The 25,385-nt window shown below is 45.3% G+C and overlaps 2 protein-coding genes across 4 annotated transcripts in view; both read left to right on the forward strand.

The window, feature by feature from the left end:
* baiap2l1a (BAR/IMD domain containing adaptor protein 2 like 1a) overlaps positions 1-15,342 on the forward strand; it is a 46,825-nt gene extending 31,483 nt beyond the window's left edge. The window contains exons 7-14 of one of the 3 annotated variants that reach the window (XM_083634881.1): positions 16-168; positions 724-879; positions 3,331-3,463; positions 4,799-5,012; positions 7,081-7,140; positions 7,249-7,396; positions 14,426-14,466; positions 14,617-15,342. In XM_083634881.1, the coding sequence (XP_083491007.1) occupies positions 16-168; positions 724-879; positions 3,331-3,463; positions 4,799-5,012; positions 7,081-7,140; positions 7,249-7,396; positions 14,426-14,466; positions 14,617-14,689 (978 nt within the window). In that variant the 3' untranslated portion in view covers positions 14,690-15,342. The remainder of the gene's footprint in view (positions 1-15; positions 169-723; positions 880-3,330; positions 3,464-4,798; positions 5,013-7,080; positions 7,141-7,248; positions 7,397-14,425; positions 14,467-14,616) is intronic. The other 2 variants (XM_083634882.1, XM_083634883.1) reach the window with 2 other exon arrangements.
* Positions 15,343-17,420: 2,078 nt separating this feature from the next.
* tecpr1a (tectonin beta-propeller repeat containing 1a) overlaps positions 17,421-25,385 on the forward strand; it is a 40,500-nt gene continuing 32,535 nt past the window's right edge. The window contains exons 1-4 of the mRNA XM_083634612.1: positions 17,421-17,531; positions 21,467-21,709; positions 21,825-22,007; positions 24,433-24,555. Of these exons, the coding sequence (XP_083490738.1) occupies positions 21,485-21,709; positions 21,825-22,007; positions 24,433-24,555 (531 nt within the window). The 5' untranslated portion in view covers positions 17,421-17,531; positions 21,467-21,484. The remainder of the gene's footprint in view (positions 17,532-21,466; positions 21,710-21,824; positions 22,008-24,432; positions 24,556-25,385) is intronic.

The following is a 25,385-nucleotide window of genomic DNA, read 5'->3' on the forward strand; positions in this document are numbered from 1 at the left end:
TGACCCTGTCCACAGTACCTGGAGACCATCTCGTCGCGGGAGACAGACATGCAGAAGTTCGTCTCCGACGGCTGCAGAGAGGCTCTGCTGGAGGAGAAGAGACGCTTCTGTTTCCTGGTGGACAAGCACTGCATGTTCTCCTATCAGAACTGCACCTTCCACGAGAAGGTACGGCAGACAGCAGAGAGGGGAGGTGGGGAAGAGGGAGGGAGAGCGGCATGGAAGAAACCATAAGGGATGGATAGATGGATGGAAGGAGGGATGGAAGGAGGGATGGGTGATACATTAGAAGAGGATGAGGCGGGGGGGGGGGGATGAGTGAAGAGGCGAGAGCGACAGGGAGAGGAAAGCATGGCTGATAAACTCTTTCCCTGATATGGAGGCTTTTCAGTTGCAACACAAACTTCGACCAAGGCTGCCGGCATCATGGAACTCCTGTGGATAATTGGTTATGTGCAGTATAGTGGATAACTGGGCAAGAAAAAGAGAGATAGATATCTCCAAAAAAAAGATCATTTTGGTGTGGAAGCAACATGAGAAGATGGAAAACCACACAGAAAAGAGCTTTATACCTCCAATATGGCCGCCAGCTAGGCCGGCATTATGCCACATGAAAGCCCTCTGTCATTTTGGCCAATCTCTCTGATGTGTGTCCCTTTTAAGGAGGCAATATCACTCCAGAAAAACTGACCAAGACTTCCTCTCTCAATGTCTTGTCTGCAGGCCAGAGAGATGCTGGCAGTGCAGCTCCCCTGCTGGCAGGAGAAGTGCAGCGACGCCACCCGGGTGCCAGACACCGTGATGACCATGATAGAAGGGATGCGCACCCCCTTGTCCAACACTCCAGAACAGTCGCCGCTCGTCGAACGCTACAACAGGGTGAGTATGAGCTGAACGCTCGACAAACCCACCTTTCTTTGTCACACGACACCCCACAACACATCCCTGCGGCCAGCCACACACACACACACACACACACTCATTCTGACGGTGGCTGGTGAAATATAGTCTCTGCATTTATCCCATCCCATCCTTCCTCCGGGGGGCAGCCAGGATCAGTGGGCAGCTTTCTTGTGTACTGCGCCCGGAGATCATCTTCAGACGTTGTCATCACTGGTGAGATGACGATCTCCTGCATGTTTTTAGTGGGGGTCCATGCCGAGGTATGGAGGAACCCCAGGGGAGCACGGGGAGAACATGCAAATCCACACAGAAAGGCCCTTTTCTTTTGACGAGATAGCCCACCTGGGCAGTCCCAGGCGGGAATCGAACCCAGGACCTTCTAGCTGTGAGGCGGCAGCGCTACCACTGCGTCATCTTGCCCGATTGAATGACACGAACACTGCTGTGCAAAATGATGTTAAGTGACATCAAGTGACATCACAGGATATGACATCATAGGATGTTTTAGGATACCTGAAATTGTAGAATACTTTGTGTTTTTTCATACAAAATTGCAGTGTATCGAGGATGAAGCCTCTTACGATAGAGTTCCCATGGCATGTATCTCACCAATCACAGCATAAGAATGAGCACTCATTGATCAACTTGGCGGCTTGTAGTTTATCTTGCTTTTGTTTGTAGTTTATCTTGCAAGGATGTCACACTCCTGTGGCCATATTTGTTGTGAAACGATAACAAGATCAGCTGTATCAGATGGAGACCATTGTATGCAAACGTGTCGGATATCATGAGCTGGCTGTCAGCCAGGGGAAAGCCAGCATGTTGTTCTCACCCTCAGATAAAGTCCACTCAGTGTTCTGGCCTCAGTTATTTATTGCTGTGTGGGCGAGAGACACTAAGCTCTAATCATGTTAATCACCGTTTGAACACCCCTTCCTTGATAAGCACTTGAACCTTGTTGATGAATATCGTCATAACTCAAATTTAGCTGATTTTCATGTTTTAACTTGAAATGAAAGATTATATGACTTGGGTTGAGTAAATTCAATGATCCTGGGCTCAGGAAAACCTTTCAAAACCCACTGGATAAAAAGAAAACGCATGGTTGTCAAGCTAAAAAGAAGAATGTTTTTCTTAGTTCCTGAAATGTTGCCATTTTGAAGATTTGCCCCAGACGACACCGATATGCAGTATTGTAAGCTATTATTGTCACATAACAATAATAATAACAACAACATCGTCAACTGGAAACTGAATGACATCAAGAGACTAGACACCAAGACAAGAAAAATGCTGACCATGGAGAAGATGCACCACCCAAAAGCAGATGTCGACAGGCTGTACCTACCAAGAGCTTCAGGAGGACGAGGCCTAGTCCAACTCAAACTGACCTTCAAGACTACCACTATCGGGCTGGATGCATACCTGACAAGAACAGATGGTCCACTCCTCTGAATAGTAAAACATCATATCTACTCCATCAATAAAGAAGCTGCACAATTCAAGAAAGAGCTTGATGCCCAAGAAGTCCGACCAACAGAAATCGAGGGGACTACCATCTACGCCAAATGAGTGAAGCAGAAGGCAAAACACCATGGCCAGCAGCAACTGCAGATGACCTGGGAGGACAACGCAATGCACGGGAAGTACCCCCAAAAAAGAATGAAAGACGCAGATGTTGACCAACAAAAGACACACCAGTGGCTGAGGAGCACTGGGCTTAAAGCAGAGACGGAGGGCCTAATAATCGCTGCACAAGACCAGAGTCTCGCAACCAGATCCTATCACCATCGCATCATCAAAGATGGAACAGACCCACAATGCAGAATCTGTGGAAAGTACGGAGAAACCATCGACCACATTGTCTCAGGCTGCCCAGAACTGGCGAAGACTGAGTACATAGACAGGCACAAAGCAGCAGCATACCTGCACTGGAAGATCTGCAGGAGGTACAACATCAGCCGAAACTTTCAGTCACAGAGAAGCTGTCCAAGTACAAAGACCTGGAGATTGAAATCAACAGGATGTGGGGTACGAAGGCCCAAATAACACCAGTGGTCATCGGAGCTTTAGGACTCATGAAGAAGGGAATGGAAAAGTTCACCAACCGTATCCCAGGCAACATCAACATCTACGCAGTCCAGAAGATCGCCCTAATAGGAATAGCTCACATACTATGGAGATCACTGTCAATCAAGTGACATCTGACATAGTGCCCCAGGTCCATAGTTTGGACCCGGCTCTACAGGATGTAAAACAGGAAACATGAAAGAAATACTACTACTACTACTACTACTACTACAAATAATAATAATAATAATAATAATAACAATAATGATGATGATGATAATAATAATAATAAATAAAATAGATTTATGATTTATCCTGTTATGCATCTACTCATTCTAGTCTTTGTGATCTCCCCAGAACAATGTGGAGTCAACGGGTCCTCCTCCAGCACCGCCACTGCTAAAGGCCCAGATCAGTCCGCTAGCCAACATGTTCAACCCAGAGCCCAGATCTCCCCTCAGCATCACCTCCTCTTCAGATCACAACTCAGGTACTGTAGTGCTGGCCCAACAGGAGCCTCTCACACACAAACACCCCACCCCCCTGGACCACAAACACCCCACCCCCCTGGACCAGTCAGCAACAAGACACTTCATCCCCACCACCCCCTGGTCCACTCAGCAGTCAGCTGTTATGGCCTTTCACAATTAGACATTTTGATCGTTAATTATAGTGCCTCTGCCTCCATTAGTAATTATTTTAATTTTTTTTACATTTCGTAGATCCTACAAAATGTAAAAATCCTACTCTCATCTGCCTGTTAAAAGACACTTATCAACAGCTACATTTGTATTTGAAGGATTTAATTCCAAAAATGCTACGGACCTGATGTGCTCAGTGGGTGCTCGGTGCTCGTGGTCAGCACTGTTGCTTCACAGCAAGAAGGTCCTGGGTTCGAACCCCAGTCCGTCCCAGCCAGGTTCTTTCTGTGTGGAGTTTGCATGCTCTCCCTGTGTTCATGTGGGTTTCCTCCCACCATCAAAAAACATGTATGTTAGGGTTAATGCTAGGGATGTTCATTTTGAAAAATTTCCATAATCGAAAATCTGGAAAATTAACGATCAATTATCGATTAATCGATTATCGATAGCGTAATAATAATAATAATAATAATATATATATATATATATATTTTTTTTTACTCTGGTCTGGTAATAACGTTGCGCGTTCTTGGCCAGCTATAATTGCGATGCCGCTGTGTAGTAAGAATATCAGACACTAGCGCTGTGGCCAGGTAAACAAACATGTTACATGCCAGGTTACATGATGTAAGGCAATCGGCGTCTTCCAGCTTAGCTGACAGCACAAGAGTCAAATCAACAGGCCTGAGCCTCACTGAGGCCCGCAGACCGCTGGGTTCGTTTGTTTGTGTCCCCGGCGCATGCCGGTGTGAATTCCCCATGTTTAAAACAGTTTTGTTGGCACAAAGGCCCGTGCCCAGCCAGAAAACTAGAGACTATATGAAGCTCCACCTCACGTTAGTCGGCTGTGCAATGGAGTGGGGCGAGGAGGAACGAATTCCACCCAAACCTAGTCAGCAAAAATAATAATAATAATAATAATAATAATAATAATAATAATAATAATAATAATAATAATAATAATAATAATAATAATAACAATAATCGATCCAAATTCCACATGATCGATTCAATTCCTTATGTGATGAAGGGATGATGAACATCCCTAGTTAATGCTCTTTTGCCCCCTGACCAAAGGCACTGGCAAAGGAACTGGAGTTGGTCCCCTCAAAAGAGGTTTGGACAGACTGAGTTGACAGTATCACGACTCTAATCCGTGTTCTGGAATCCTCTGTTGGCTCCAGACCAGGGCAGCATTGGGGAGGGCAGCTTGTCCCGGTCGGTGTCCCAGTCGTCGGGTCTGAACGTGGGCAGGAAGCCGCGGGTCCGGACCATCTTCCCCCACACGGCGGGCAACAACGACACGCTCCTCAGCTTCGACGACGGAGACGTCATCGCCCTGCTCGTCCAGGAGGAGAAGGACGGCTGGCTGTATGGAGAGCTGGAGAGGACACGGCAGTATGTTTCTTACTCACTCCATAATCCCTTATGTGTGCTGATTTATATGCAAACTCTCGTCAGTTTTTCCTCTGTTTGTATTTGCTTAAAGGATAAATTCACACAACTTTATCACTACATACATATATTATACACGGTGCCCTTGAGCTACTTCTGCTCTCACTCAGAATGTCAAAATAGAAGCGATATGATGGCTAGTTTTTGAGCTGTTAACGTTTGTTTGGCACAACTTTTCAGCTTTATTTTCATACTAACTGCTGCAGTGGAACCCGGAAGTGCTTTCTTTGTTGTTGTGATGTCACGCTGATTAGCCCTTATGTCATAGTAAGTAGTATCAAACTAAGTTAATAGAGTATCACAGGGAAGATGTATTTTTGTAGGCCAACTCAGCTACAGGAGTCATGCTAGTTGCATGCAATAAGGTCGTGGTTAACAAAGGTTTATGAAACAGCGAACTGTGTGTTCAGCAAGATCATCTTCACAAATGAGGACCACTTTTATGACGTATGACATCACTGCTTCTATGACCTGCTGTTGCGTTTGCAAGGATAATGCTATGTAACTGCACGTCTCTACTGTAAGTCTAATAAAATCCCAACTTCCATTGTGGGCTGCAAGGTTTGGTTAGGATCTCCTGTGCCACGCCAATCCACAATTTAGACCAGATCTCAATCCAACCTTTGACACACCCACAAGAGGAAATGTACTTTCCTTCCAGCAGATATGCAGCAGCACTGACACACGGGCATTGTTCACATTTCTGAGGCGGCCGTACGAGTTTCTGCTTTGTGTTTGTTATGAGTATTTCACTGTGCTAATACATCATGCCTGGAAACAGAGCATGGAAGGTATGCAGGACTTGACAGTCGTAATGCTCTCTCTCTCTCTCTCTCTCTCTCTGTCTCTCTCTCCCTGTGTGTCTCTCTCGCGCACGTGGTTGCTCTGTCTCATCGCGAAACAACACTACACACACATAAATCAGACCCATGCTCGCGCACACACACACACACACACACACACACACACACACACACACACACACACAGAAACAAGAGACACTTTGGGCATCCGGGTAGTGCAGCCATATATTCCCTGCCTGCCAACACGACGGTCGCAGGTTCGAGCCCCCGTGTTACCTCCGTCTTGGTCGGGCATCCATGCAGGCCCAATTGGCCGTGTCTGTGGCTGGGAAGCCGGATTATAAGGGTATGTGTCCTTGACTGATCACTGCACTAGTGCCTCCTCTGGTCGGTCGGGGCACCTGTTTGGGGGGGAGGGTAACTGGGGGGAATAGCATGATCCCATGATGAAAAGAAGCGGCTGGCGATTGCACATGTATCAGAGGAAGCATGTGCTAGTCTACAACTCTCCCCAGATCAGCAGAGAGGGTGGAACATACTGTATATCTCACTGGGGTGGAACAGAGTGTGTGATTAAGCCGCTTTTTGAATGTAAATGCTTGAATGCTATCAGTCGCAGTGTGTCAAGAAGAGGACATGTGGACATAAATCACGTTTAACAGCGAATTCAATTCCTTATAGCAACAAAACCAATGCATTGGATTGATTTGCCATTTTCTTTTCCCCGGACACGACTTGGAGACGACTTCCGTCTGTCTGTCAAGTCTGTCTGTCTGATATTCCATGTCTCGTATCGGTGTCAAGATTCAAGTCTATTTCCTGTATCAGTGGTGATCAACCTTTTTGGCTCACAACACCATCAAAGCTTTCCTGTGCACGTGCTCTTCCTGCTCCGACTGGTTTATTTCATTAGTGAAAGAAACCCAGAGGCTGCACACATCCATCATCCATCATCCATCATCCATCCATCCATCCATCCATCCATCCATCCATCCATCCCTCCACACACAAGAAAGAGGCATTCAGATATCATGTATTAGGGATATAGTATATTATCTTCGGAGCCCCAGGCTAAGAAATACTGATTCACATGATTACTGTTTATTAAATTTGTTCAGAATTGGCAGGACATTTGAGCTGATGTTTACGTTGCTGTTGTATTTTCCAGATGGCCTGATATTGTGCGGTGTTTGTCTTTGTTGTTGTAGGCGGGGCTGGTTCCCCTCATCTTACTGCAGACCTTATACTGAGTCAGCCATATCAAATAGGTAAGAAAACAACACATCACCACAAGCTAATCAGTGGCTGAGTTTGCACACTCTCTCTTTGGTGACCTTTGCGTTGGTGACAATGCCGCATGTCTCTGGCCGTGGCAGCAGCCTGGGGACGCCGGTGCGCAGTCTGAGTGTGGCCAGTCTGCCGGAGCAGGAGGAGGAGGAGCCTGTGCTGCTCCCACCCCCGGACTACAGTGACGACGCCCCGTGCTGCCCGGGGGTCCGCCTCTCACCCTCCTCAAAGAACACGGTCAGTACCTGACCCCCCCCACCTACCAGAGATGCTCACAAGTCATTTTTTGCAAGTTCAAGTCAAGTCTCAAGTCTCTTATGTGTGTTCTATTATCTGCTGCATGCCATCCGGTCTGCTTAGAACACTGCATAGCTAAAACTAAGGAATTCAAAGCATGCACTGTATCAGGCAGTGGCGGCTCCTCCTGAGCTTGAAAGCAAGGAAGGAATTTGGGCGTTTTTATTTTTTTTTATTTAGAGGAATATCTCATTTTAATTTAGCATTAGGATTAGACTGTTGTGATGTCATTATTCAGTTTTAACCATCAATAATTGTTCCTTTTCTCATTATTTCATTTCGCAGAGTAAATACTTGATAAAGTATCAGTAAATACTGACTTATAGTGACAATATCACAGCCTGAAATCACTAAGGCAGTAAGCTCCTTGGGAAGATAGACTACAGTAGCATTCTGCACTGGCCAGACTGGGTGTGCAACTACTGTAGCTGCTAGTTTACAAAAGACAATTGTTTTTGTAGTATTGAGATAGCTGCTAGCTTCTGGCTGTCAGGTTGGCTGCCAAGATGCTCTAGCTAGCTAATAGACAGCACAGTAAGATTGTCAACAATACATTTTAGCTCACTTAAATTCCATGCTGGGTAATGCTCCCAGAATCTGGTTTAGCAAAAGCCAGTATGTTAGCTCGCGATGCTAATGTCATTGGAACTGCTAATAACATTAGCATCCAGAGCTAACTAGCATTAGCGCGGTACTTATCAAACCAGGCTTCTTCCTTTTTTAGCACAGTAGCTAACTAGTAGGCAGCCAGATCACTTGTCTGCTGCAGTTGAAAGTAGCTGTATCTTCCACATACAAACCATAGTCTGACACATTTAATCCCATTTGCATGATTCTTGTCATGGCTTTGGCCAGCTAGCTAGCTGGTCACATTATGACCACTGACCAGAGAGCCAACGCTACTGTAGCTCTGATGACTGGATGCAGCGGCAGTCCTGAGCCCTGCCCACCTGCCTGAGTCTGGTTCTCATTGGTCAGGGCTGATGTCAATCATTGCAGGGAGGCATTCCTACAAGGCCTGCATGCCTCCACTGTTGTGCAATCGTATCTGTTTAGCCAATCATAGGTTAGCATGAAAAATACTGAAGCACATACACACACATGACACACGGCATAAGACCCTGCCCATGGACCGTGCCCCTGAGGAGCAGGGGGCGGGGCAGTCCGCCGTCCTCCAGAGACTACCCTTTCCTTCCCTGGCCTGCAGGTGACACCATTAAAGCATTTTCAATAATGGAATTAGTTCAAAGCGGAGAGAAAATATATTTTGGTTTATTTATTAAAAAATATATAAACTCTCCCTTTTCTTCTCAAAAAATAAGGGAGGGGGCTCCTCCCTTGCCTCACTAGAAAACCCTCCGGTGGTATCAGGGTATCCCCCCGAGGTCTTGAAAAGTATTAAAAGTTGATAAATCAATTTAGGGAAAATGAAGGCCCTTAAAAAGTCTTAAAAAGTCTTAATCGCCATTTGAGTGGTAATATATTTTGTAGCTATTGTGGTGATGTGTTAAATGAGCATATGATGTCGTCCCATATCGATCGTAGACCCCTCAATTAAATGGAAATCGTATCGTGGCAGACTTTGTGATATCAGTAATACCATATCATTGTCCAAATAATTGATATAATGTAGCGTGATGAAACTTGTGATTACACCTCTGATGTAACGAAAGTGGTGTTGAGGTTTTGAAAAGGTATTAAAAAGGTCTTAAAATGTATTGAATTTAACTTCAGGACTCCTGCATATACCCTGTATATTATCCTCACTCCTTTGTTAGCATAGCATGATTAGTTGACATTATTATTAGTAGACATCCCCTTATTGTTAATGCACCAAAAAATGAAACATAAAATAAAGATAGTTCACGGGTCCCACATCTCGAGTCCGAGTCGAGTCTCAAGTCTTTTGAGGACGAGTCTCAAGTCTAATCTTAAGTCACTGTGTGTGCGACTTAAAAACTCCCTCCAGTCAGTTCTTCTGTCTGTAAACCGTTGGTGTTCTACGAAAACATACATGAGGACGCACTGTAGAAACGCACGTCACCATGAGGACGCGCTGTATAAACGCACGTCACCATGAGGACGCGCTGTATAAACGCATGTCACCATGAGGACGCGCTGTATAAACGCACGTCACCATGGGACGAGCTGTATAAACGCACGTCACCATGAGGACGCGCTGTATAAATGCACGTCACCATGAGGATGCGCTGTAGAAACGCACGTCACCATGAGGACGCGCTGTATAAACGTACGTCACCATTTGCGCCAAAGAACTTTGATAAGAACCAAAGGGTAATTCTTGTTCCACTACTGCAGCATAATGACTGAAACTGCAGTGCTGTTTGTAAAAAAGAAAGAAAGAAAGAAAGAAAGCAGAACATCTTGTCTTGTCTTGATTAAACTCTTTAAAGGAGTACTTACCTCCAAAACACTTTTTTTCAGCTTTTAACCAATATATATGACTTTGGGGGTGATGTGTGAAGAATTCTGGTCAGAATTTCCACATTTGACACCAAACTGTTGCCATTTTACCATTTGTATCATTTTTCAGCAGCATATCTGGCATAAGCGCCCTCTAAGGGTCAAAGACTGCTTTTTTTTTTTTTCTCAAATGAATGGGAGATTTGGTACAACCTGACGTCAGGTTGTCCCCAAAGACTATGGGATTTCAAGATAATTACTCCCCTACCCCCCCTGTACCCTTTCAGCTCCTCAGAACTCCAAGCCTATTCTTATTGAAGTTTGCTCTTAACACATTCACTGCCAACAACGTGTAAACACGTTTTCAGAATCCAGCTGTTGACTGCCAACAACGTGTAAACACGTTTTTGGCATCGATTTTTTTTTTTTAACGGGGGGTTGTGCATCTAACCCTTTTACATATCTTATATAAGTATTGGACGTGTACAACGTGTACAACCCATTCCACCGACCCACTAAGTGGCGACAAGGAAGTAGGAAGGCAAGCAAAAAGCATTGTGATCCATTTCCATTCTCATGAAAATGGATTGGCGGAGGCGCTTTCGTTTTCGCGTTGATTGCTGGCGGTGCGGGATTGCAAACTTGCATCGTGGATTGCGGATGGAGCACACTTTGAGGCACGCAGCGTAAATATGACCAGAGTCGCAGGGGCTTCATCGGAGCTCTCGGCCAGGGCTCCGGGAGGCGGGCGAGTCCAGCCGGGCTTCCTCAAAGAGCGGCCGCACAGACAGGCTCACACCCGCACAGCAGCAGCAAAGCAAACTGGTGACAAGCGGGGACTGCCCCCTAGTCCGACACCAAATTGGAAACAAATCCCATTCTAAAAGGCTTTTAGAATGGGATTTTCAACCCATTCTTTTTTGTTTCTTTTTCGCTATAATTTAGAGTAATTTAATTTCTATTCAGAAATTTATTTGAGAGGTCGAGAGTATGAGAAAGTGCATTTGCAAAGGTAGGAAAGTGCTTGTGACATGGCGCTGCAGCCAAAAAGAACGCCCACAGGAGGGAGGAGTTGAGCAGAGGGAAGTTTACTGCTGTTATGGAGGAAATTACTGTTCAAAACTATTGTTTAGGTCTTACTGATGCCAAAAATGAATGGTTAAAGTGACAGTTCTATCGAATTTCACAAAAAGCCGTTTATCTCTGAATATTTTTTCTGACGCTAAAACCATGCTGTATTCAACTGCTAATGCTTACATAACTACTAACTCTACAAACTAACTCTTTTAGACAGAGAAAGTACACATTCTATTAGTACTTTTGAGATATTGTATGTTCACAAACTCCAAGCAGAAAATAATCCTCGGCTCTTGTAAAATGAGCCACAATCCTCAAAAAACGGCTTGGCAGAAGCTACCTACAGCAAGAAAAAAACGTCTGGCAGTCAATGTGTTAAAATACTGAAACGTCGTCAAAGTTGGCACATGTCTTAATTATAGTTAGTTTCCCGCTGAATGTGTCACTACTTTATTAATATCTTACCTGGATAAGCTCGAATGATGATGTATATATTATCAGTCCGAGTTGGAAGCAGCTGTCTCCAGCCCAGGCAGGCAGGCGGGAGCGAGCGGGAGAGAGTCGTACTGTAAACCTCATGCACTAGCTCCAAGCTCCGCGGGCGCGCGCAGCAGAGCTGGGCTCTCTCGGACTCGGCCAGAGCAGAGAGAGCACAGTCTGACATTTCCGCGGCTATCAGTCCGACTTGGAAGCACTGTCTCTCGGCCAGTCAAACGGGAGAGGAAATGTCAGCAGAGTAGAGCGACTGGGGACTGGGGGGGGGGGGGGGGGGGGTTGACTCGCTGTGTGCGAGCACGAGCTGCTGTGTGCTCAGGCAGCGGGGACGCGCGGGCAGTGAGAGGCGGGGGCTTTGAAGAGGAGAAGAGCTCTGCGCTGCCTCTCCTGCACCCTGAGAGGAAAAATGCTGCTGTCATGCTGTAAATCACGAAAAGCCCCAAAACGCAAATTAAAAACGGATTTCATTGCGCGGTTTATCTCTAGTTAGACGAGGGAATTACGTGGAGAAATCTCGCATTGTGTTACCCCAGAGCGAGAGGTTTGTCCTCACTGTGTGCTGTGTGCTGCGAGCAGCGAGGCTCTTAACGTAAGTTTAGACAAGCCACATGCAAGCCACGCACACACACATGGGACAAAATGGGACAAAAATAATTAAATTTCTAGTTTGCCACTGAATGGCCAAATTGATATAACTATCAACCATTTCAGGATTTTCTGTTTCCATACAGGCCACCAGCGTTGGCTAATTGTTGATATTTATAAAGATATCGCCCCTCTCAAATAAATTATTTTTGAGGCAGTAGGCAAACTGTAATGGCGTCGATTTCCGAAAAAAAATCTTGACTTAACACAGCCAAAGAGTCTAGTATAGACAAGAGTATATGTCATTTCTTGGTTTTTTCCATAGGTATTTTCAAATCACTGTTCTAATACATATCTAGGGGGTAAGTCCTCCTTTAAGTCTGCTCCCACATTGGAAATACCGGAAACAGTTCTGCCGCCATGACAGTCTCCCCACATCTCCAAAACGGAGTTTAGAGGCCACAATATTCTTATATTAACAACTAGCCAACAGATATCAAAGCTCCCAGCCGGATGCCACCGAAGAACTGAACTTTGTTACACGGGACATTGCCTTAGAGAAAAAACGAATGACATCTACAGTATATGGTTTATTAAGAGGTTGAATTTGTTTAAGTTATGTTATGTTAAGTTATTAACTTTCTGTTTTATCTTTGTTTAATCTGCCATGGATCTGGATGGGCCCTGTCAGGGACCAGAGACCTTTAACATAGCTAGAGACACCCCGACATCCAGTGACTTCCTGTATTTGTGCCACGGAGGTTTCGCGACTGCCACGCCCCCTTAGGAGACTGGTCAGCCAATGAAGTTCCATACCGTTGACAGGCAGCCAATCACAATCTGATAACCGTATCCATTTAGGAAACCGGAAGAGTACATTTTCTTTCAATTGGTGGAGCCAGGAGTGGGGTGTCTCTATCTAATATTAAAGCTCTCTGCAGGGACCTGTCATGGACCAGCTGGCAGCTGCTAATTCAGGGTAGCTAATCCGTCAGCTGTTTGTGTCCCTTAACTTTATCGTCCTCTGCTCACTTGGCTCCGGAGAAGCGATAAGACTGCCGGGGGAGAGAAAAGGAGGAGTGTATCATTCTAGATCATCTAGATTCCTGAGTGTGCAAGGTTATGGTACAAGCTGTGTGAACGTCTGGACAGGGGGGGGACCGGTGCTGTTGACAGATCTTAACAAACCAGTCTGGCAACATTGACTTTCAGCACAGCTGGAAGGAGGGTGTGTCTGTGTGTGTGTGTGTGTGTGTGTGTGTGTGTGTGTGTGTGTGTGTGTGTGTGTGTGTGTGTGTGTGTGTGTGTGTGTGTGTGTGTGTGTCGGGGGGGGGGGGGGGGGTTTAAACCAGAAGTCTTATGATGCTATTGCATGGTTAAATCAGCTAATTTTATTTTGTGGGAAAAAAAATGGTTGGCAGTCAGTGGAAGTGGTCCCTGGGAGATTTGGTTTCATACATAGTGGTACTTGGTCTGAAGATTTTGCGAACCCCTGGTTTCCACAGTTTTCTATAGTGTAAACACACACACACACACACACACACACACACACACACACACACACACTTTTCCAATAATAAATGCATGTATTTTGGATGTATTTTGGGGGGGGGGATATCAGAACCTGGGATATGTCAAAGATTGGCAGCAACATTGATTTTGATCCACTTTTAGGTCTTGTGCGGTGTCAGATTTCAACAAAATCCCCATTCAAAAGGCCTTGTCATCTAATAAAAAGTCCCACCATAAGCAAACAAGTGCGGCTGTTGAAGCAGCACTTTACTGGAGCGCTCTCCTCTTTTGCGCATGGGGTGGGGTGGTGGTGGTGGTGTTGGTGTTTAAAAACACTGTGAAAATGTGATAAGAATATAGGGCCGGGATGGCTGCCCTAGATGAAAATGTAATAAGAATATAGGGCCGGGATGGCTGCCCTAGATGAAAATGTAATAAGAATATAGGGCCGGGATGGCTGCCCTAGATGAAAATGTGATAAGAATATAGGGCCGGGATGGCTGCCCTAGATGAAAATGTGATAAGAATATAGGGCCGGGATGGCTGCCCTAGATGAAAATGTGATAAGAATATAGGGCCGGAATGGCTGCCCTAGATGAAAATGTAATAAGAATATAGGGCCGGGATGGCTGCCCTAGATGAAAATGTAATAAGAATATAGGGCCGGGATGGCTGCCCTAGACGAAAATGTGATAAGAATATAGGGCCGGAATGGCTGCCCTAGATTAATCGCTTGAACTAACGACTGTTAGCCGACTAAGAAAATCTTTGGTGGAGGGCAGCTGTCAGGTGTGTTGGTGCTGCACTGCTTCATGTTACTTCTGTGCGCATCACATTTTCAAGGGTTTTTCCTCTCTCTCTTTCTTCTGGCTACAGGTTTCCCTACTCAATGGGACTGCAAAGACTGCTTTTCTAGGGTGAGTTATGACTAATACAACCTGATAGATTAGCGCAGATATGCGTGAGTAAGTCAAGGTTGATTTATGATTAAAACAAAGGGGAATGACATAATCTGGCCGAGTATTTGTGATTACAACAATGTGAATTTCTGCTTTTTCGCCCTGCAGAGGCGGGAATCCATTCGCCACGGTGAAGCTGAGGCCGACGGTCACGAATGACAGATCGGCGCCGGCCATCTAGTGCCCCCCGGAGAGCCTTCACCGCCATCATGCCTTCAGGGGAATCACGCAGCATGGAGCTCAGTGCGCTGATACCTGCAGAAATCCACTGATCCAATGATACTGAAACAGACCGGCAGCACCCAGGCTACCTTCAGCACCCAGGCTACCTTCCAGACTCGGCAGCAAAAGGATTGTTCTTTTTATTTGTCTCTTTTTGAAAGGCAATGTGATATATCGAAGTTGTGAGAATGAAGGGAGAGTGACGTTTTGGGAAAAGGGCTTTTTTTTTTGCGTGGCGTGCTTCAATGAAGGCATTACCTCTATGTGACCAGTTAATAAAATGAGCAGGCTATTTATAGACAGTTATACATTTTTTAAAGAGATATTTAAATAAAATATGTATTCAGAAGTCCATTCATTCTGTGAAGGTGCCCCTCTGCTGATTTTATAGTCAAAGAATTAGCCACTATGCTCAGTCTGAGCCATTGAAAAGGCCCCGTATTGATTTTGGATTTGCCATTGACTGCTAGAATGTATTTTAAATGGGTAAATGTACCTATTGATGAAGGGAATATGTTTCACTCTTCATAGTTTTACTGCTGTGTCAGCTCCCAATATTCCCTTTGCTTTCACTGTAAGATATGAGTCTCTGTATACAGTACACACTTTATAAATGCTAATTAAAAGTGTACCTTACTGTGGACATTGCGTTGTATTTGAGTGTGGTTGTTTGAAATATACAAAGTATTAAAATTGTGAAGAAAACTAAATTATTGTTTTGCCTTATAATGAACTGATTGCCACCTGGAATGTAAGTGAAACACTCTTTCTCATCCTCAAAAGCCCACTGATGTGTGTAACTGATTTGATTTTACTGGCATAGTTATACATGCTCTTTTCAATGGGTACCTTGCCACTGTGTTGACCAATGTAGTCTTTTTATTTCTCGATAAAACAAGGAAAATGAAATGTTACTGTTACTGTTAATGTCCATACATGATTGGGACATTTTTGGCTAATTAGATTGAATTTGCTTTGTTCGCATTGGTATAAATGTGTTATAAACGGTCATAAACGCCATGAATCTTGGCTGGGGGGGGCTTATATCAAGGATTTGCACACTTGTAAATGGTAAATGGACTGCATTTATATAGCGCTTTTATCCAAAGCAGTTTACAATGTGTCTACATTCACCCATTCACACACCGAAGGCGGCAGGCTGCCACGCAGGGTACTGGCACAGCCATCGGGAGCAATTTGAGGTTCAGTGTCTTGCCTAAGGACACTACGACATACAGACTGGAGGAGCCTGGGATCGAACCACCAACCTTCTGATTAGTGGACGACACACACACACACACACACACACACACACATACACACACACACCACTTTCCGGCAGGGTAAACAGCTGCAAGCAATTACGGTATGTTGGTTGTTAATTGACAAAAAAAAAATCATTTCTGGTCATTCAATTACTAAAAACTGGCATTGAAAGGGTTATAATTCTGAAAAGTAATAAACATTTGGTCTGTAAGATGAGATCTTAAGGTACTTCAAAGATTTAGCAAAAAAACAAAAGGAAAAATATTTTTCCACCCTTTAGTGTTATTCGGCAAGTAATTGATCAATTATTTGCCCAACGTGCCCAGAAATGACTCCCTTAATAGCCCAAAAATGGTCAATTACATGGTCTAATGATTTTAAAGTGCATTTCTTTCCTTACACGCCCTGAAGAAGGCTCTGTGAGGCTGAAACCGGTCGGCGGTGATCATTTTAACCTCATTATGCCCTAGAAAATAAAGGCGTTTTAACCTTTACACCTCGTCTCAGTGTGAGATCAGTGCCTGAAGCCAGCTGATGCTTTCCCTTTGGATCTAATTTTGTACTTGAAGAGCACCTCACATTCCTGGAGCCGACCAGTGAGCACTCGGTAATTGTCTTTTTGTCTGATTTTTTTGTTTTTGTTTGCATATTTTTGACACTGCATAAAAAGTCCAAATGAAACAGACTCAATGTTGGTGCTAATCTTTTAGATTTTACATATACCCCACCCCACTGTGATAATCCAAACCAAAAACATTCACTTTGGATTTTATCTTGTGGGAAATTGTGGAAAGCTAAAATAAGCAGAAAGCAAAATTGTTTATAATCAAGCCAAACTAGCTTATAAAGGGTTTTAAAATTCTGAAAATGAATAAACATTTGAGTATGTATACCTTCATCTGAAGGTATAAGGTTTGGCAAAAAAACAAACCAGTTTTACATTAGCATAATAATTGACCAAACATGGTCAATTAAGGGGTCATGTGGGAAGTATTAATTAATCATCTATGAGGGTTAAGATTTATAATGTGTGTGTGTGTGTGTGTGTGTGTGTGTGTGTGTGTGTGTGTGTGTGTGTGTGTGTGTGTGTGTGTGCGTGCGTGCGTGCGTGCGTGCGTGCGAGTGAGAGAGAGAGAGAGAGAGAGAGAGAGAGAGAGAGAGAGAGTGTGTGTGTGTGTGTGTGTGTGTGTGTGTGTGTGTGTGTGTGTGTGTGTGTGTGTGTGTGTGTGTGTGTGTGTGTGTGTGTGTGTGTGTGTGTGTGTGTGTGTGTGAGAGATTTGGAAGGTCCTTGACTTGGAAGAGTATACAAATATAACCCGGCATCGCCCCCTACTGGCTACAAAACTAGCTACAAACAGTTGGGAACCGCAGAGGCAGCCAATAGCAAAGGAGACACGCACTTCCTGTTTCAAATACAGGAGAAATGGTGATGTAAATAGGTAGGATTATGATTTTAGCAGGCTGTCCATTCATTCTCACTTGCTGAATGAACAGCAGTGAAGTACTGGCACGCTGTTTATGAGAGGAAAGCCAAGGTTGGTGTCTTTGAACGGTTGTTGATTGTTTATTTCTAGAGGTGTAGCGTTAAGCCTCTAGTCTAAGCCGAAACCAAAAGCGAGCTGAGTGTTGTTATGGCTTGTTTTACTGTACAGTATCGCTGTAGACCGGTGAATAATGTTACTGTTAGCATTAACGTAGCTCTTTTCAGAACGCTCGTATTCAGGTCGTATGATCTGAATATGCCAGCGTTCTGAAAAGGGCTAGCATTAACGTTACATTCATTGAACCATGCAGTAGGCTATATCATGTACGTTGCATACCTCGGTTACAATGTAACAAACAGAAAGTCTATTTCCTGCTAATATTCCCCCTAACGCAATGCTTTTCTGCCTTCTTGCTGATCGTAAGATGGAGTTATGTGATTTTTACTGATTTGTTTGTTAAGTTCTTATGTCGCAGTCATGCTCGCATTTATATTTGCAGCAGTTCGAGTCAATACAGGCTGTAGTTTATCGATCGCTGGTGACAGAGGATACGCCTTGAACAGGGCTTCTGTTCTTCATCCCTGCAGGGTACGCAATACTATGAGATGAAGGGGAGGGGGGGGGGCACATTTTTGCAGGCCACATGCATCTCTTTGTTTACTATATTGAGTGCATCACCTTACAGTAACCTTGCAGTATTTTATAACGTTTACAGTTGCCTCGTTGGCTAAACAAACGTGTTGTATTTGGAATATCATCAATAATATAATTTGACCCCTGCACTTGAGAAGGAGCCAGGCAGACATGGCATGATTGAAGGACTTGACAGGTGACAAGTCCAAATTAAATGAGTGTAAGGAAGCTTATGTGCTTGCCTTGGGTGAAGTGTGAAGTGTGCTGGATCTTAGGTAAGGGCTCACGGGCAGTGATCGGTTAGAACCACAGAGATGTCTTTTCAGGCTATCTTTATTGAGTATCAGGCAGAAGCAGTACGTCATATACAGAAAGGGAAACAGGACCAACAATACATGGAGAGATTGCAACTCGTGACCTGGCTGGTTGTAAGGCAGCCAGTCACCAGGACCTGGCTGGTTGTAAGGCAGCCAGTGACCGAGACCTGGCCGGCCGCAAGGCAGCCAGAGACCAGGACCTGGCCGACCGCAAGGCAGCCAGTGACCAGGACCTGGCTGGCCACAAGGCAGCTAGAGACCAGGACCTGGCCAGTGACCAGGACCTGGCTGGCCGCAAGGCAGCCAGAGACCAGGACCTGGCTGGCCGCAAGGCAGCCATAGACCAGGACCTGGCTGGCCGCAAGGCAGCCAGAGACCAGGACCTGGCCAGTGACCAGGACCTGGCTGGCCGCAAGGCAGCCAGAGACCAGGACCTGGCTGGCCGCAAGGCAGCCAGAGACCAGGACCAAGAATACCTACCAAGAATACAGAAAGGAAGACATATGACCAAGAATACAGGATAACACCATAACAGAATAACACCTTGTTATATAACCCCCCACATTTGGTGTATGACATCGTTGGTGATGTCACAACGTCCGGGGAGGTATGACATCATCGGTGACCTCATAAAGTCCCGTCTGCCATCACAGTCAGCCTAGACCGTCTGACATCGCTGATGACCTCACAGGTGAACTCTGACATCATCATTGATGATGTCCCGGCGGTGTCATCATCATTACGTCGTTGGCGCGTTGGTTCGGGGGCATCAGTTGCCCCAAGAACAGGCCTGATGGTGGGCCATTATGGACCCTTTTCTACAATGAGGGATATTAACAAGCAGTCGATGAGGAGATAAGTGAAGTGAGCATAGTTCAGGCTGTGGTTGGCTTCATTTTCCAATTCACCAGATGGGTCAGCAGATCCTCCCAGCTGCTGATCTCACCCTTCCTTCAGCCTCCCTCTCTGTCTCTCTCTCTCTCTTTCTCCCTCTCTCTCTCCCCCCCCCCCCCCTCCCCTCCCCTCTCTCTCTCTGTCTGTCTGTCTGAGGCGAGTTGTACTGCTGACAGGCGAGTTTGTTTTCTATGCACTTCTGTAGCACTTTCCAGTGGGCCTAACCATCGGCGGTGGGGCATGAACATTTTTCCTCCTCCAAAGTGGGGCATGATAGAAAAAGTGTGAGAACCACGTGCTTTAAACGGTATAGTGTTGCTGTTACCCCTTCCCCCAAAAAAGGTGTTTATAGCTTTGTAGTATTTAATGGGCTACATGTGGTGTTGGGTGGAATCATCATGTACTCTGTGGTCTTAAGTGCTTGTCTATGTATGTGAGCTCTGTTGACATCGCCAGTAAACTAATGAATCTTGGATCTTCATGTCCATCTCATAACTCTGGGTGACGGAGGCTGACCTGATCTCATAACTCTCGGTGACGGAGGCTGACCTGATCTCATAACTCTGGGTGACGGAGACTTGCAAGATGCAGCAAATTAACAAACATCTGTAGATGCTGTGAGGCGTTTAAGGGACATCACAAAATAACCTGGGTTACACTTAACGTGTGTCACTGCACATGTAAGTAACTTTACAGTCTGAGTTACACTTAACATGTGTCACTGCACATGTAAGTAACTTTACAGTCTGAGTTACACTTAACGTGTGTCACTGCACATGTAAGTTACTTTACAGTCTGAGTTACACTTAACGTGTGTCACTGCACTGTAAGTTACTTTACAGTCTGAGTTACACTTAACGTGTGTCACTGGACATGTAAGTTACTTTACAGTCTGAGTTACACTTAACGTGTGTCACTGCACATGTAAGTTACTTTACAGTCTGAGTTACACTTAACGTGTGTCACTGGACATGTAAGTTACTTTACAGTCTGAGTTACACTTAATGTGTGTCACTACACATGTAAGTTACTTTACAGTCTGAATTACACTTAACGTGTGTCACTACTACACATGTAAGTTACTTTACAGTCTGAATTACACTTAACGTGTGTCAGTGCACATGTAAGTTACTTTACAGTCTGAGTTACACTTAACGTGTGTCACTGGACATGTAAGTTACTTTACAGTCTGGGTTACACTTAACGTGTGTCACTACACATGTAAGTTACTTTACAGTCTGAATTACACTTAACGTGTGTCACTGCACATGTAAGTAACTTTACAGTCTGAGTTACACTTAACGTGTCACTGGACATGTAAGGAACTTTACAGTATGAGCCATCTTTCATTATGTGCTGTATCACACTTCATTTGTCTGTCAGGAGGAGATTCATTTTGTTGAGGAAAAAGGACTGAAAAACAGATTTTATGAACCATTGGTTTTGGCCTTGGTGCCAGCTACATTTTGGCTGCGATGCCCCAATAAGTTTGTAGTTTGGAGCGAGGGGTGCGAGCGTCACATGACGTCAATGTGTTAATTGCAGGCCTGTAAGGTAGCCAGCGGTCGTGCTGTGCGGTGAGGAGACCTCGCTGGCTGAGTGAGACGCTAGAGCCCACGGGTCACAGCCTCCTCGTTAGTGCTCGCTTCCTACGCCGGAGGTTCCGAGTTCGATTCCCAGCTACACAATGCGGGTTAACTTCTAACTGCACACTTCCACATGAAACCCCGCCCCCCACCGCCCGCAGACTTCTAAGTGGAGCATAGGGCGCGACCACACTACATCAAATGTGTTTTTGTGGTTTCTGTAGCAAGTGGGGGGTGGGGTTGCTAGCCCTAACGTACGTGTCTTTGATGGCGGCAGGAAACTGGAGCACCTGGAGGAAACCCACCTGAACACGGGGAGAACATGCAAACTCCACACAGAAAGGACCTGGGAAAGACAGGGGGTCAAACCCGGGACAGTGCTACACTGAGCTACCGTGCTGCCCCATGTCTCCTCTGATTTATTCATCCTGGACTAATAAATCCCGTTTGTGCTCTCTCCCTCTCTCTCTCTCTCTCTCCCTCTCTCTCTCTCGTTCTCTCCCCCTCTCTCTCTCTCTCTCTCTCTCTCTCTCTCTTCTTCTCTCCTCCTCCCCAGCAGGTTCCAGGTGCAGCCATGCCCGCCTCCCTGCTGTGGGCGGTGGACGTGTACGGCCGGGTGTACAGCCTGTCCACCGGGGGGCAGCAGTGGGAGCAGTGCCGCGACGCTCAGCTGGAGTTCAAGCGGGCAACGGCAGCGCAGCAGTGCTGCTGGGGCATCGCCTGCGACCACAACATCTACCTAAACGTCCACGCGTCCGACCTGCCCATCCGCTACCAAGAGGAGACCTACGAGAATCAAGTGGGTCTATTTGTCCAATCACAGTGTTGTTTCTTACAGACGAGCCCAGGGATAGATACTCAACTTGTTTTGACTAGCCTGTCTAGCCTAACTAGCCTGTCTGTCTGTCTGCCAGCGGTGGAATCCCGTGGACGGCTTCTCGGAGCGCTTGTTGCCGAGCGACCGTTGGCAGTTGAGCGATGTGACAGGCTTGCAGCATCAGCCTCTGGACAGCTTCAGGCTCCCCTCTGACAGCTGGGAGTGGGAGGCTGACTGGTACCTGGACCACAACTTTGATGGGGATCCCACCGAGAAAGAGGTGAATGTCCAACTGATCGTTTCTGTCTCTCTCTGTCTTGTTCTCTCTTCAGAGGACAGGAAAAGTCTTGGAATGTGGTAGGGGTGACTCCAAATAGTTGACGATTTAACAATTTTTGTTCGAAGGCGCCTGATTTGACTGGCTTATAAAACCTGAGTCGAGTACAGCCCTAGAATCTGGTGTTGCGAGACCCGAAACATCCTATCCCAGGGTACATCACTGAGGATACGTCCCAGTTATGCATCCATGCGATGTTTTTTCTTTATTAGTTAGCCTGGCTTAGCCAGTGACTCATAGGAATAGACTACGTGACAACCAGGAAAGACTAGTGACTACTGGAGAGTCAGTTGACAGCCGGAACAGGGACGGCACCCGGGTAGCAGTATGGGTTAGCTCCCCAGCCTGCGTCTTCCGTGAGGAAGAAGCCCAACAATCCACGAGAGGCCTTTTAGGAGGGCCATTCAAGCCGCAAGTGGAGACTGCAGGTCCACCAAGTACTGGTACTGCATGGTATCCACCAAGATACCATCACCTCGGAATGAGATGTTTGGAGCGGGGGAGTCTGGTGCAACGCACAGGTCGTAGACCTGGTGAGACGAGGGAGGAGCCCGGCCGGGTGGCAACCCACAGAGCCCGGTCCCTCTACGTAGCAGAGCCCTCCCCCTCCCCCGGTCCCGACAGAGTAGTTCCGGAGCAGCGGATTGAGTGGCCCTGACCGCGTGACCACCTTCGACCCTTCCTGGAGGGCTGACCGTGGGTAGCTACTGGGACGTAAGTTGGGGCTTGGCCAGCCCCGGCTGGGTCACCTGGGCGAGGGTGTTGCGAGACCCGAAACATCCTATGACCCCAGGGTACATCACTGAGTATACGTCCCAGTTATGCATCCATGCGATGTTTTTTCTTTATTTATTGGTGAATTCTGGGAATAATTTTAGGTCACTATAGGTCACTTTACAGGATTATCCCAGAATATTGTACAACTCTTTTTAACTCAACCAGAATTTTAACCTTTTAAACCTTTCTCAGGTGAAAAACAACAGGAGGGAATATGATTTTTTTTAAATCATGGAACAACTGCTCCCGCTGAGTTATGGAAAGTCATGGAAAAGTCATGGAATTTCATATCAGAGACGTAGCTGGGAACGCCGGTCATATCAATGTAGTATCACACTGATGTAGGTTATACTTTATGAGGAGAAGGGGAAAAAAACAATTGTTTTCTTCCCTCTGAAAGTATAATGGATTTTTCTTTACAGTATATAATGTGGGTTGTGATGCCTTGTGATGATCACTGACTAGAGATCGTGGTTTACCCAAATTTTGTTTTTACCACTACATCACCGCTTCTATCTCAGTCCCAATTCAATATATTGCAATACAAAATGTAGCAATGCGAATTGTGAGGCCCAAAAAAATGAGTTGCGATATCAGCTCCATTATATTCTGCTGTAGCAATCACCAATGAGACGGTTTGGCCATCACTATTTCACAAGCTCTCCATCCAAATGATATAATTCTCACTGTAATGAGATTTTTAAATTGAGTTTAATTCATAAAATTAAGCTCGAGCTGAAACAAAAAATGACTTTTTAACTATTTTGGATCACACCCCTGGTCACCGAGTGCACCCATTTAAAAATGTATGCCAAACAATTAACACAAATCTAATTTCTTTGGTTTTTCACCTCAACATTCAAGCTTATTATCTTCATTCATAATGCAGTCTACAGTGTGCTTACATCAGCATGTACTACTATCTTCATGGCTAGAAGAAAATTCCAATCAGGCAACATGGCTGCCTACATGGACAAACTTTGCTAGCCCATAAATGTTAATATACTTAGCCAATAAGCGTGTAACATAAAAACAACAACAACGGCAATGTCTTTGTGTATTGTAGATGCAGAGGACATGTAATTGGCTCGTTAACTCGCATTCCAGGAATATTTCAAGGAATATTTGACAGTTAGTGAGAGGTGATTTGAGTTCAGTTGTGGACCAGTGATGTCATTGTCCAACTAAATGAATGCCTGCAAAACGGCTTACAGTTTTTGGATATGTGTGAGATTATGTGCAAAATAAATCAGCATTGTTTTTCAGTGGTGAGTCCCTTTTAAGTTGTTTACATTCTAGCAAATAACATTGGCGTGCTAGAGTGTGAATATATTGTAGGTTTGTGGCTCAGAAATAAACCTGATTCTGCACAGTCGCCATTTTATTCTTCCTACAACTCATATTGTGTATCGCATTTGATGGTGAGATTAGCATATCATCCCCTTTCTCTCTGTTTTTACATGATCCTCTTATTCCACTCTTTGCTGCTTCTCACATATCTCCTTCTAGCTCCTTGTCCACCTCTGTCTCCATGCAGCCCCTCACCTCCAGGCCTCCTGCTTTGTGCTAAACAGCTCATGTGTTTCTGCAGGGCTGGTCATACGCCATTGACTTCCCCGCCACCTACACCAAAGACAAGAAGTGGAACTCCTGTGTCCGTCGCAGGCGATGGCTCCGCTACAGGAGGTACAAGGCCCGGGACACCTGGGCTAAGGTGGGTGTTTGTTTGTTTGTTTGTTTGTTTGTTTATGACTGTGTGTGTAGTCTGTCATAGAGACACTGCATGAAATAGGCCACGCCCATCACGGGGGAAGGCTCTCCATTCACTCCCACACACCAGCGTCATTTTCCTTGAATTAAACATAGCTGAAAGCTGTTGTGTGGTGGGCTGCGCAGACAACAAATGTCAAAAATCGCCAATTAAAGTTTTTTTGTACTCCCGAGCAAAACAAGGAAGCTATTGAGAATTGGCAAGAAGAAAAATGTGGATCTAGCTGTCAAAGAAGTAAGTGGAAGTGTTCATCTTCCGTATATATGATCTTTATGTGCAACACACGACCATGCACGCGACATAAGCTGTGTTTCCATTACAGTTTTTCGCAAAATAATTGCGATATTTCTACAACTTCGACAATGTACAATTGCGACTTGTAGGCGTTTCCATTGATAGTAGGGTCATCTGTGGCACTTCCGTGACCGTGGAGAGCGAAGGTCCGTTTCTCAATGGATTTGTCATCTAGGAGGGTTAATAAACAAATTTAGCCGGGGTGTATTTTTAAAAAAGGCGGGGAAAATATTTGAGAGACCAAAATCCAAAATGTCTGCCGTGGAAATGAACTTTTTAATGGTTTGACCTACAATGATGCACAATACATGGTTTCAGAGCTTATTCTGGTCAAGGAATACATATTTGGTGTTTATATAATGATTTGACTTATTTTTGACCTTCAAATACAAGATGGCTGCCAATTTTGGGCTCTAAAAGGCAGTTTTTTCAAAATCGTCATAGAGCCTTCATATTAGGCTTGAATGACAGGTCTTCTC

The sequence above is a fragment of the Poromitra crassiceps genome (genome assembly GCF_964638095.1).
Source record: "Poromitra crassiceps genome assembly, chromosome: 4".
Taxonomy (NCBI): domain Eukaryota; kingdom Metazoa; phylum Chordata; class Actinopteri; order Beryciformes; family Melamphaidae; genus Poromitra; species Poromitra crassiceps.